Genomic DNA, 14,502 nt, shown 5'->3' on the forward strand with positions numbered 1-14,502 from the left:
CTCCATTTTAGTTGCAATAATACATCACATTTTCTAATCAATTAAGCCTGCCTCCAGGCTGCAGGGTTTTACTGAACACCACTGAGACTCCCACATCAGATTAAATTAACCTCCACTCTGCATATTTCTCTCTACCCTTCTCTTTCTTTCTCTCTCTACCTTTACCCCATTTTCATGACTCTCTCTCTCCCCTCTTTTTCCTTTCTCACTCCTTCTCTCTCCATGCCCACCACATTCCTTTGGAACTGTACGTCATATAGGGCGTCTCTGTATTCCAGCACGCCCGTCCCCCTCTCCCCGAGCCACGAGGCCCGGCCAACTGACAGTTACAATCACCACCCAACGGATCCAACCCCCCCTTTACCCCCGTTTTTCGCGTTTTGCGCCCACGACTGCCTTCTCAGTCCGTCAAGAGAAATGTCAATGGTCGCCCATCATTTTCATTACAAGGCCTGTACATCCTGAAAAACATATATACAAGTTCCCCGGCACCTTCCCAACTCGTCCTGTTCGAACGAGCTGCCTCACAAAGGATTTGCCGACGTTCGGGAATTCCGCCTTTCATTCCCTTTTTAGAACAGGATAGGCCCCGCCCCTTTCTCAATTTGTCAACACAAAGGGATTTGACAACATTGTAAACGGACCGCCCACCATGCCCAAATAAGGTCCATTTGCCCATACACGGCACACAATCGATTCTAGCGTAACCTTTTCCCTTCCTTATCCAGTTTATATGGTACGTTGACTTCCGCCGTCGATGTTAAAGCAGTGCTATCATGGCGGAGCGCGTTCAGCAGCCCCCAGCCAAACGGCTCTGCTGTAGACCGGGTTATAACACGAATTGTAGACAGGGACAACGGGCCGGGGGTACGTTATGTGGCGGTTCGGGTGCGGCCCAAGGCGGGTCGAGCAAAACCCAGACCCCGGAGTCTCTGTTGGACATCTCGGCCCGGAAAGTGGCTGAGAAGTGGCCGTTTCAACGGGTAGAGGAGCGCTTCGAACGGATCCCGGAGCCCGTACAGAGACGGATCGTTTACTGGTCTTTCCCAAGGAGTGAACGGGAGATCTGCATGTATTCTTCGTTCAGTACAGGGGGAGAGGAGAGTGGAACTAGCGGGGAAAATATTGATGAGACGCGGCTGCCTTTCAGACGAGGCATCGCTCTGTTGGAGAGCGGCTGTGTGGACAACGTATTGCAAGTCGGTGAGTAGAAGGACCCAAGTGGATGAAAAATAACATTTTATTTTATTTGAGTTATGGTCAAAACTAGAACACGAAACAACATAGGTTGAAATATATTACTAAAGCAGCGAGAAACGAAAAAGGAAGTGTGTTGAATTAGGTTTGAACAAAGGGGAATGAGGCGACAAAAGGGGGAGGGTTAAATCGCCGAGCTGCGTTGGCGCTATGTGTGTTGGCCATATGATGGTCCTTTTTACAAAAATCCTAATTCTATTTTTCTAACAATATATTGGTTATTATAATACAGTTGGCTATGTCTATGTACCATAATACATGTGCTATGCTTGAAGTGATTTTTGTTTTGTTTGCTTGGTTGAAAAATAGCGTAACCATTACGGAAGTAGATGGGGGATTTAATAAATGTGACCATATACTTGACTCGCATTCTAACATTTTCATATTTTCATTTAGCCTGCCACAAATAGGCTAATAGTCTATTTTCATACTTTGAACTGAAAAAGGCGATGCTTTTCTGGGCAGTGAGTGTGTCGCGTAATACGGTTCAGGGCTGAAACCTTGTCGACTGTGTTTATTTTCCGAAGTGAAAGGCATGGGGGAGGTTTTCTGGTTTAACCAGCTAGAACATAGCTCTCAGCTGAATTGACAATTATTTATACGTACGTGCCATCCTATTTCTTCACTAGAAATATGTAGACTAAAACGATTACAGACGATTATGTTATGCAATCAAATCATGTTATATTTGAGTAACTGAGAAATAGCCGTTTTGGTAACACAGCTTTGACCAAGGATCGTATTTTAGCCTACCCAGTGCGCATATTGAACAGCCGTGAGGCATTCCCATTGAAAGCCTTGGTACTTTGTTCCCATTTTCATGTTCATTTGTCTTTTCAGCTTTCTGTCACCCTCCAAAAGGAAGGCAAACAAATGCGTAGGTTTATTTATTTTCACTGCTTGTTGGAAAGGGGTGGACGTAATCGCGATTTAAAGCCACATTGACTATTTTTTTAAATGGACCTTGAGATGCACCAAATTGCTGCTAATTGGGTCAAGTGTGCTTATTTCCGTCATTGTAATAACCATTAGCAGGCCTACCAAAATGTAGCCTTACATACTAATGAACGCACGGTCACGTAATTTACCCCCCTGTCGACCCTGAGATACCTGCGGGGCTCCCTCCACATTCGAACTCATATGCCACCTTTGTTGTGAGTTCATTAGAGCTCTCCATCCCCCGCCTTTGGAAAGCGTTCAGCGTTCTAATCCCATTACTCTGCGTGGTTAATCTGAATTGTAATACAATATGCAAAAGTAATTTTCTGCATGGCAATCCATCCCTCCCTGTCCCCTCCTCCCTCTGAACGCAGTGGATCGGCTGGGCTTTGTGCCCTAGCCACAGTGCCAACAGAGCTCCAGGCTGCTGACTATCTATCACATTATACTATAGACCCAGGCCTGTGTCTTTATCTAGTCTATAGGCAGAGCACCGCTACAGCGGGTCTGAAATTGTCACCCTTGATAAAGATGAGCAAACGACTGTATAATATAAATAATTCAAATATTGAGCTATATTGAATGCTCAAAATAAATTTTAAATTATGTTTTTTACTAATACAATTGCTCAGAGAAATATTTGTTGTAATATTTAGTAAAAAGTAATATTTTTATTGACTCCCCTGTTTTCAATACATTTTCAATAACACACCTTGAAAGGATAATGTTACTGGCCCTTTTTCTAAAAGAGTTGGAAAACACATCCATACAGAATCCTTCCAGATCCTTGATATCCTTCATCTGCTCTTATGAACTGCCCTCTTTCATCCAAAAATCCACCACCATATTTCACAGTAGGTATGGGGCTCTTTTCTGCTTATGCATTCCAATTTCTACGCCAAACCCAACCAAAGGGCCAAAGAGCTCTATTTTCATTTAATCTGACCAAAGCACTGGTTCCAATCTGTGCAAAATGCAATTTTAGCAATATCCAGGCGTTTACATTTGTTAGATGACATGAAAATAGAGCTCTTTGGCCAATCACACCAGTGTTGGGTTTGATGTTGAAATTAGAATGCATAAGCAGAAAATAAACCCATACCTACTGTAAAATATGGTGGTGGATCTTTGATGTTATGGGGCTATTTTACTTCCACTGGTCCTGGGGCCGTTGTTAAGGTCAACGACATCATGAACTTTACCCAGTACCAGGACATTTTAACCGAAGACCTGGTTGCCTCTGCCTGGAGGCTGAAAGTTGTCCGCAAGTGGAGTTTCCAGCAAGACAATAACTGCAAGCACTCATCAAAATCCACAAAAATTGTTAATTGGTCTTAACATTTTGCAATGGCCATCTGTCTCCAGACTGGAAACCCGTTGAAAACCTGTGGTTTGAATTAAAGAGGGCCGTCCATAAGGCCGGATGGAGGATTTCAAGGATCTGGAAGGGTTCTGTATGGAGGAATGGTCTAAGATCTCTCCCAATGTGTTCGTCAACTCCTCAAACATTTTAGAAAAAGGCTCAGTGCCGTTCTCCTCACAAAGGGAGGTATTGAAAGGTATTGGAAACAGAGGTGTCAATCTTTTTAACCCCTACCTTTTTTAGATAAATGTTTTTGTTTGTTGACTTGTTAATTAAAATCTCTTTCTCTGAGAAATTGTATTAGTATACAACATAATTTCCCCCTTTGTGCATACATTATAGCTCAGTATTTAAATTATTTATTTTAGTCATTTTTGCTCATCTTTATCAAGGGTATCAATTATTTCCAACCCTGCTGCATATCCTCTAGTCTTTCTGCTCATATTGGGAAAGAAAGAAGATAAATGATTCCTCCTCTATCAAGAGGCTCTCCTTTCTCCTTATTTTCCACAGGGTTTGCTACCGATTTTCCGATTAAAAAAAAACAAAACAAAAATCCTGTCAGAGATGAGCATGCCTCTCTCCTTTGTGTGTGTGTAAGCGTGTGCGTAGGGCTCAATCTGCATGCTAGCAATGGGGAATGACAGCAGAAAAAACCCAGGGAGGGTTTCTTGGCTGCTTGCACCACAGCCTGGAATTTACTGGAAGAATGGAGCCAAGAATTGATAAATAAAACATGCAATCTTCCCACACGTGCTTCAGCAAGAGGGGGAAGAATAGGAGAGGGGGGTTCGTTGTGAACAGACCTGGGGGAGAGGATCCGTTACAGATCTGTTTGGCACACATGCATATGTACAGTGTGGTATACAGTACACACCCTCTCCTCTCTACACAGGAAGTACACATACACACACAGTATATGTGACGTGTAGGTTAACTGCCTGCTTAACATCCAAATTATTATTACCTTATTGACGGTCAAAATCATATGATAATTTTCTTGACACCCATAACACTTTATGACATGGTCATAACCGTGTCATAATATGTCATAACAGCTGACATAACCTGTTTTTATAATATGGTCATAACACTGACATATAGTTCGACCTGTTGTGATATATATTGTTTTATTTTATGGCTGGTTATAACATCTACATAAGTGTCAACCTACCACACAAGGCAAAACATTCCATTACACCATAGCCTACGTGTCAACAGTATGTTTTTGATATATTTCTATACACAGAACCAATCAAAAGTTTGATCACACCTACTCATTACATTTTTTATATATATATAGAAAAAGAAAAAAAAATTATCTTCAAGTGTTCACCATTATGCTAGCTGGGTCTTGATCACTCACATATATACTTTTTTCTACATTGTAGAATAATAGTGAAGACATCGAAACTATGAAATAACTCATGGAGTCATGTAGTAACCAAAAAATATATTTTATATTTGAGATTCTTCAAAGTAGCCACCCGTTGCCTTGAGGACAGCTTTGCACACTCTTGGCATTCTCAACCAGCTTCATAAGGAATGCTTTTCCAACAGTCTTGAAGTAGTTCTCACATATGCTGAGAATTTTTTGGCTGCTTTTTCTTCACTCTGCGGTCCAAGTCATACCAAACCATCTCATTTGGTTTGAGGTCGGGTGATTGTGGAAGCCAGGTCATCTGATGCAGCACTCCATCACTCTCCTTCTTGGTCAAATAGCCCTTACACAGCCTGGGTGTGTGTTGGGTCATTGTCCTGTTGAAAAACAAATTATAGTCCCATTAAGCGCAAACCAGATGGGAAGGTATATCGCTACAGAATGCTGTGGTAGCCATGCTGGTTAAGTGTGCCTTGAATTCTAAATTAATCAGACAGTCTCACCAGCAAAGCACCATCACACCACCACCTCCATGCTTCACGGTGGGAACCAAGCATGCAGAGATCATCCGTTCACCTACTCTGCGTCTCACAAAGACACGGTGGTTGTAATCAAACATCTCAAATTTGGACTCATCAGACCAAAGGACAGATTTCCACCAGTCTAATGTCCATTGCTCGTGTTTCTTGCCCCGAGCAAGTTTCTTCTTATTATTGGTGTCCTTTAGTAGTGGTTTCTTTGCAGCAATTCACCCACAAAAGCCTGACTCACGCAGTCTCCTCTGAACAGTTTATGTTGAGATGTGTCTTTTACTTGAATTCTGAAGCATTTATTTGCGTTGCAGTCTGAGGTGCAGTTAACTCTAATGAACTTATCATCTGCAGCAGAGGTAACTTGATTCCATGTGTTATTTCATAGTTTTGATGTCTTCACTATTATTCTACAATGTAGAAAATAGTAAAAATAAAGAAAAACCCTTGAATGAGTAAGTGTGTCCAAACTTCTGACTGGTACTGTGTGTATAAATATATCAGAAATATACTGTTGACATGTAGGCTAATTTGAATAAATGTCAGTTTTTACTTTAGATGTCATAATCAGACAAAATAACGCAATATATGTCATAGCAGGTGTAAAAATGTGTCATTAGTGTTATGACCATGTTGTGTTTGCTATTATGACACTGGGTATTAAGTAAAGTGTAACATATCATATTCCTCAATGTTGTTTTGGATGAAAAACATATGGTTGTTAATGTCTCTGCTGAATTGTCTGTCACTGGCAAGTGTCCCAGTCAGTCTGTTTTATCCCAAGGCCAAATTAGAGGCCCTACCTATCTAGCCTGCTCAGGTCCTGCTGATTGGAAAGCTACTTATCTGATAGCCAGCTCATAGTAAACATGTCATGGACATGACTGCCTGGATGAGAGAGAAACACACACACACAGGACGGGCTATGGCTAGCGCTCCTCTCTCTCACAGGGATCTATCACTGCTGTTAGCGGTCTAAAAAACACTGACACGTTGCAGTGTGTGTGTCTTTCTGTGTGGATAAATACACGTTTCACTGTGCAAGCAGGTGCAGGCAAGGCAGAGTCCTTTTCCATATGGGCATGTGGAATACAGAACCGTGATAAGGCAAACGTAGGAAAGTGAAGGGAAATAAATATTAGCCTTTTTTTCTAACTAATGTCTTCATACGTGCCTAAGGTTGTTATTGTTATGCAATGTGTTGTCATCATCCAGTAACTGGTTATAAATGGTGTAGGCCTATTACACGTTTATAACCATGTCTTTCTATTCACAGACGTTATTAATGTACTGTCTTATGTATCATGCATTCATTACCTCATTGTTAGACGTTAATATTCATTATCCCCTTTATAAATGCATTATCCTGTCCTCTAGCAGCGTGTGTCATGTCAACATTGATCCAGCTTGTAAAGCAGCTCCTAAACCCCTCCCACGGCACCCCAATGAGGTCAAGTTCAACCCCTCCCCCTCTCCTTTACCTCGGTGACCCCATCTCTCCCCCCCCCTGACTGTCTGTTTCCATCTGTCTCTGTTCTATGAGGTCAGAGTTCGTCAACACGGATCCTATTAGCTGTGAGTGTCTTATTGCTGAGACAGGACTTTGGGGGATTTGAGTGAGATGTTATGGTGTGTGCGCGTGGATCCATGCATGCGTGTCTGCCTGTACGTGTTGTTTTGGGGGATGGGAGAGATGATATCTTTGATAATCATAACCAGAAGACAGCAAAGGTTTTACTCTTTCTACTGAGGGAAGTCGGAGTGTATTTGTGTCGACCAGAATGTAGGCTGGTGTGAACTGTCGTGCTCTCAGTCATTCACTGACCAGTATCTAGTGTTGACAGGACAGTTTGGCTATTTAACATGACATAACATAACAGATTAATATGCTGCTAAATAAAGATACAAGCACCCCAGTATAACCTGATGTCATGTTTGTACAACAACGTTGCCTCTGACCATATGACACTGGCCCAGGAAGGAGCATATTGTGGTTGCAACTTAATCCAGAAATGATTGGCATTAAGACTGTCTGCCATAAGATATGTGAGCGACGTAGACCCAGTCTATCATCAGACAGGGCATGTTTATTTTCTTTGTGTAAGCCCTAGCTGTGTTTAGTGGGCTGAGTTCATTATAACCACGCAGGCCATACACACTGCTAGTCATGCATGACAGAATAGCACACTGCCATTTTAGGCCCAGAAATGGCAGAATATGCATATCAGGGCCAAGGTCTACAGAACCCAGGCTTCACTGCCTAACTCCCTCACTGTTTCTCTGGTCCTCTGAAGTGACTTCATTCCTCTGTCTCCTCTCCTCGTTTTGTACTGATATGAGAGAGTTGAGCAGGGGAAAGACAGCCACGACGGGCTTCCGCCATGTTACTTTCACTTTCTTCCAACTCTTTTCAGATCATTACAGATTAAGTAGAGGACATGATGCAATGAGTTTGTGTGTCAAGTGTTTCTGGAGGCTACTTCTGTATTTAGAGCTTCTGTCACCATTATTCTGGATTTTACAGCCTTTTACTTCCATTTACAGCCATGTACCTCTATGTACAGCCATGTACCTCTATGTACAGCCATGTACCTCTAAGACGGTATACTTAAGGGTAAGTCCATATCAAAGCCTGAGCTCTTATAAGCTGGTCGTCTACTCATGTTTTAGAGACATGAAGGAGTAGGAGCACAGGAGAGTGATAGAGCAAGTCTTCTTCCTCATTACAGGTGCATCCTGCTGGTCAGTGGTTGGAGCTTAGGGCTGTGGTCTGGTCCTGGCGTGGGGATGGCAGAGTGTCACCACACAGTCAAATCTCACCCTGCCTCAGATCAGACTCTCACACAGGGCTTTGATGTCCCTCCCTCTGCTACAAGCATTTACAACCAGACTACTGCACAGGACACTACTTCTGGCTACGTTCACTATAGTGTACCAGAAGGCCGGGGTTTTGTTCCAGACAAAGCAAGTGTAAAGGTTGCGTGAAGGATGGCAGAACAGGCCTGACATGCTCTCCAGCTACCAGATGGGTGTTCAGGGTAATAATGGTAGGATAATGACACGTTGTGTAATAATAACACATTCATAACCTCCATTGTCGCTCAGTAAGACCAATGTTGGCCTTTCCCCTATCATCATCGTCTCAGTTAGACACACACACATTATTTATTATATTTATATATCTATATTCACACACACCTTGACCCGTGTGCTTTGAAGTGTCAGATGGTGAAGGTTCATATGTATTCTCTATAAAACATAGGGTCTGTACATATGGTACAGCCGGTTAGGGTTTACACACCAGACAATGCCTTATGGGGAGGCTGGCTAGGCTTTATAGACTCATGTCTGTTATGTGAGAGATGTGGCCCAGCCTGTTGGTGAATTCCACTGTGGTAGAGGGGGGGGGGGTTTGATTCTGAAGTGATGGTGTTGAACACGGACAATAGAGTTGTACCGAACAGAATGCAAATAGAATGTTTGTTTACTGACTCTATTGTAGCACTCACTCACTGCAGTGCACGTGAAACCCCAAGGCCCTAGCAGATATAGGCACTGATTTTAATGCTGGCTGTCTCATCTGCAATCCTCAATCCAATCAATGTTCCGGCGTTCTCCTGAACGATCGCGTGCACTCACTCACTCACACTCTGTCTCTCTACTGGGCTCAATGTTGTTTATCAGTATAAAAGTGAGAGCAAATGGCGACTTTTTCTGCCTCACATTATCCATTTTTATTGGAGCTGCAGTATGGTTAGGCAGTGAACCAAGGCAGAACCACCACACAGAGGGCATCATACACATTATAGCAGAGAAGTCCAGATCTGTACAGCCTACATTAATATGAAGCGTTTTTGAGATTTCAGAGTTAGTCTGACATACTTAATCAATAGGTGGAGGTGGGGATGTAGGCCTATTTAGACTCTTCTTAGTATGATGTACAGATTGGTAAATATTTCATAAGATTGTAAAATGTATTGTAGTATTGTAGTGGTTGTGCAGTAGTGGTAGTTGGAGAGGGAGGTTGAAAACTAAAGAGGTATGGTGAAAGGTGGGAAGAGAGGTATCTGTGGTAGAGGTGAAATGTTTCCTCTGGTGCCATTTCTCATGTCCCGTTTGTAAATCCTGTGTAGTTTTCCTGTTCTAAGTCCTGGAGTTCTGCCTGGGTATTTCTCATGTCCCGTGTGTAAATCCTGTGTAGTTTTCCTGTTCTAAGTCCTGGAGTTCTGCCTGGGTATTTCTCATGTCCCGTGTGTAAATCCTGTGTAGTTTTCCTGTTCTAAGTCCTGGAGTTCTGCCTGGGTATTTCTCATGTCCCGTGTGTAAATCCTGTGTAGTTTTCCTGTTCTAAGTCCTGGAGTTCTGCCTGGGTATTTCTCATGTCCTGTGTGTAAATCCTGTGTAGTTTTCCTGCTGTTCTAAGTCCTGGAGTTCTGCCTGGGTATTTCTCAGCTCCGTGCGGCTGAAATTCCGAAACTACATAATTTACCCCTGGATTCGGGAGGAAAAATACAGACATGAGCAAAAGTAGACACTCACACACACACACACACATTATTGTTGTTACATTGTCGAGAAGGAACCTGCAAGAAGCATTTTGTTGGACGATGTATACCATGCATATCCCGTACATACCACTAATGAAACTTGAAACACAAACGGCCACATACCCCAATGTGGCTTTATCTTTCTTCTTATCAGCCGTACAGACCACATCTATCACACACACACACACACACAGTGGCCTCCCTTAAAGGGGATGTGTCGGTAGAGGATTATTTGTACCCATAGAGCTCTGATCAAGTCAAAGCCTGCTGCTCCCAAAGCATCATGGGATTACTGTTGCTCAGCGCAACACCCAACAAAACTCTGGCAGCATGGAACTATTAGGCTATGGAACCAGTTCCCTGAGCCAACAACTACCTGCCTGCCTGTAACATTCCAAACACACCATGCGTGACACTTCTAGAACATTCTAACACCCAAAACACACTGCTTTGCTACTTGCCATGTTTCCTAAATCTTCTTTTCTCCAGTGGGTGAGATAAAGGCAGCGGAGAGGCCTAGCTAGTCCAAGGGTCTTTAGAAGACAGAGAATACCTCGTCTACAGATGTGCTGTACCTTTCTTAATGAGATGTCAGACAGACCCACACATTTCCCCCACCTCTTCTCCTCGCCTATCCCATCTCTGAATAGAAATAGTGTTGAGGTGCCAGAGCTCAACCTCACTGTGTGTATCTGTGCCACACTGGTTGTGCGTCACACACGTCAGGGTGTCAGCCGTATGTTCGGCGTGTTTAGCCAGCATCCTGGGGAAGGGACAGGGATGGCCAGACAGGATGGTAGGTACTAGGTAGGCGCCCAGGGTAATACCCTGCGTTTGGACCTTGGCCTGCTCTCTGTTTTATAGAACACTTGTACTGAACCTGTAGAGAGACGTAATGGGCTGTGTGTGTTCTCACTGACCTTCTGAACCCCAAGTCACCTATTATCAGGCATGTGCTGCTTCCTGCTTCCTACATTCCCCCTCTCCCCTCTCTCTCCTGTTCTCTCTCTCTCCTGTTCTCTCTCTCTCCTGTTCTCTCTCTCCCCTATCCCGCTCTCTCCCATATCCCGCTCTCTCTCCTGTTCTCTCTCTCCCCTATCCCGCTCTCTCCCCTATCCCGCTCTCTCCCCTATCCCGCTCTCTCTCCTGTTCTCTCTCTCCCATATCCCGCTCTCTCTCCTGTTCTGTCTCTCCTATCCCGCTCTCTTCCCTATCCCGCTCTCTCTCCTGTTCTGTCTCTCCTATCCCGCTCTCTTCCCTATCCCGCTCTCTTCCCTATCCCGCTCTCTCCCCTATCCCGCTCTCTCTCCTGTTCTCTCTCTCCCATATCCCGCTCTCTCTCCTGTTCTGTCTCCCATATCCCGCTCTCTCCCCTATCCCGCTCTCTCGCCTGTTCTGTCTCTCCTATCCCGCTCTCTCCCCTATCCCGCTCTCTCCCCTATCCCGCTCTCTCTCCTATCCCGCTCTCTCTCCTGTTCTGTCTCTCCTATCCCGCTCTCTTCCCTATCCCGCTCTCTCCCCTATCCCGCTCTCTCCCCTATCCCGCTCTCTCCCCTATCCCGCTCTCTCCCCTATCCCTCTCTCTCTCTCCTGTTCTCTCTCTCCTGTTCTCTCTCTCCTCTCCCTCTCCCCTATCCTGCTCTCTCCCCTATCCCGCTCTCCCATATCCCGCTCTCTCTCCTGTTCTCTCTCTCCCCTATCCCGCTCTCTCCCCTATCCTGCTCTCTCTCTCCTGTTCTCTCTCCCGCTCTCTCCTCTCTCTCCTGTTCTCTCTCCCGCTCTCTCTCTCTCCCCTATCCTGCTCTCTCTCTCCTGTTCTCTCCCTCTCCCCTATCCTGCTCTCTCTCTCCTGTTCTGTCTCTCCTATCCCGCTCTCTCCCCTATCCCGCTCTCTCCCCTATCCCGCTCTCTCCCCTATCCCGCTCTCTCTCCTATCCCGCTCTCTCTCCTATCCCGCTCTCTCTCCCCTATCCCGCTCTCTTCCCTATCCCGCTCTCTCTCCTGTTCTGTCTCCCCTATCCCGCTCTCTCCCCTATCCCTCTCTCTCTCTCCTTTTCTCTCTCTCCTCTCCCTCTCCCCTATCCTGCTCTCTCCCCATCCCGCTCTCTCCCATATCCCGCTCTCTCTCCTGTTCTCTCTCTCCCCTATCCCGCTCTCTCCCCTATACTGCTCTCTCTCTCCTGTCTCCTGCTCTCCTCTCTCTCCTGTTCTCTCTCCCGCTCTCTCTCTCTCCCCTATCCTGCTCTCTCTCTCCTGTTCTCTCCCTCTCCCCTATCCTGCCCTATCCCGCTCTCTCTCCTGTTCTCTCTCTCCCCTATCCCGCTCTCTCCCCTATCCTGCTCTCTCTTTCCTGTTCTCTATCCCGCTCTCTCCTCTCTCTCCTGTTCTCTCTCCCGCTCTCTCTCTCTCCCCTATCCTGCTCTCTCTCTCCTGTTCTCTCCCTCTCCCCTATCCTGCTCTCTCTCTCCTGTTCTCTCTCCCGCTCTCTCCTCTCTCTCTCCCCTGTCCTGCTCTCTCTCTCCTGTTCTCTCTCCCGCTCTCTCCTCTCTCTCCTGTTCTCTCTCCCGCTCTCTCTCTCTCCCCTATCCTGCTCTCTCTCTCCTGTTCTCTCCCTCTCCCCTATCCTGCTCTCTCTCTCCTGTTCTCTCTCCCGCTCTCTCCTCTCTCTCTCCCCTGTCCTGCTCTCTCTCTCCTGTTCTCTCTCCCGCTCTCTCCTCTCTCTCCCGCTCTCTCTCCTCTCTCTCTCCCCTATCCTGCTCTCTCCCCTATCCTGCTCTCTCTCCTGTCCTCTCTCTCTCTCCCTCTCCCATATCCCGCTCTCTCTCCTGTTCTCTCTCTCCCCTATCCTGCTCTCTCCTGTTCTCTCTCTCCCCTATCCTGCTCTCTCTCCTGTTCTCTCTCTCCCCTATCCCGCTCTCTCCCCTATCCTAATCTCTCCCATATCCCGCTCTCTCCTGTTCTCTCTCTCCCCTATCCTGCTCTCTCTCCTGTTCTCTCTCTCCCCTATCCTGCTCTCTCTCCTGCTCTCTCTCTCTCCCCTATCCCGCTCTCTCCCCTATCCTAATCTCTCCCATATCCCGCTCTCTCCTGTTCTCTCTACCGCTCTCTCTCCTGTTCTCTCTCCTCTCTCTCTCTCCTATCCTGCTCTCTCTCCTATCCTGCTCTCTCTCCTGTTCTCTCCCCTATCCTGCTCTCTCTCTCCTGTTCTCTCTCCCACTCTCTCCTCTCTCTCCTGCTCTCTCTCCTCTCTCTCCCCTATCCTGCTCTCTCTCTCCTGTTCTCTATCCTCTCTCTCTCCCCTATCCTGCTCTCTCCTGTTCTCTCCCCCCTCTCTGTGTCTGACTAATGACGGACAAATTAGAGATTAGGGGCTTTAGTGGGCCCCTCTGGTTACCATAGCAGCCAGACTACTAACACACACACCCCCTCTGGGTCCTACACAGGCTTACACATGCCCTACCTGGCTTTCCTGTGTGTTTTGTGTGAACGCGTACTCTCTGTGTGTGTGATGGCCAAATCCAACGGAACGAACGAAGCAGAGAAAACCAGACCAACCTGAAGGGAAACTGGTTCACTGGTACACGGTGAGGGGGAGGGAAATGGAGAGTAGGGGAAAGTTCAGAGAGTCAGGGAGGGGCAAGCAGAGGGGAAAGCAGAGGGGCAAGCGTATCAGTAGGTGTGTGTGCTGAGTAAAGCAGCGAGGAGAGTGCTGAGCTGGTCTGCTGATTGTACAGAACAGACAAGCAGGGCTGTAGCCTATGGCCCTGACAAACACACACAGTTGAAGCGGTTATTCTTAGTCACACTCAAAAGCCACAGAGGATTTCCACGTCTGCTGTCTGTTAAGTCATCTAACTGACTGGCAATTAATGTTCCACTGAACATTACTGTACATGAACTCCCTCATTTATCAGTAACGCCCACCCCCACACTAAGACTCAACTTCTCACACACACACACACACACCAGTAGTCTGAGTCACAGAAGGAGTGTTACTACCTCTCTCTGTCGTGTACCATGGCATAAGGTGTGTGTGTGTGATGTTTGTGGGTAAGAGTGTGTCATTGCCATAAATCAGTTACTCATTAATTTCCTGCTCGGTAAGTTAGGGTTGGGGGTTTCTGCTACACCAGTCAGAACCAGGATGTTGGTGTAATGTTGGACAAAGAGGAGGAAGAGGCGAGACCCTAACCCTGAAGCATGTGTGAGCTTGCATGGTAGAAGTACGTGACGGGGCAAGGGAAAGGTGCTGTGTCAACTGATAGGTGGAAGGAGACATCGTGCTGCCCTCGTCACATACACTGGGATGGATTCTCCAGGCTGGTTATGTGCAACTGTTGGAGTTGAAACGTTAAAGATCATGTGGGTAACCCCCCCTCCCCCTCCAAATGCAGTGCAGCAGGTGTGTGTGTTACTCTTTTTAAACATTAGGACGGAACCAGAGGTTATGGACGGTAACACACACCTCTCTGCAGCTGGCCATTA

At 46.0% G+C, this 14,502-nt stretch overlaps 1 protein-coding gene across 1 annotated transcript in view; it reads left to right on the top strand.

Moving 5' to 3' along the window:
- Nucleotides 1-726: 726 nt before the first annotated feature.
- LOC139422810 (zinc finger SWIM domain-containing protein 6-like) overlaps nt 727-14,502 on the top strand; it is a 73,241-nt gene continuing 59,465 nt past the window's right edge. The window contains exon 1 of the mRNA XM_071174179.1: nt 727-1,203. Coding sequence (XP_071030280.1) covers nt 777-1,203 — 427 coding nt within the window. The 5' untranslated portion in view covers nt 727-776. The remainder of the gene's footprint in view (nt 1,204-14,502) is intronic.

Source organism: Oncorhynchus clarkii, chromosome 12, assembly GCF_045791955.1.
Source record: "Oncorhynchus clarkii lewisi isolate Uvic-CL-2024 chromosome 12, UVic_Ocla_1.0, whole genome shotgun sequence".
NCBI lineage: Eukaryota > Metazoa > Chordata > Actinopteri > Salmoniformes > Salmonidae > Oncorhynchus > Oncorhynchus clarkii.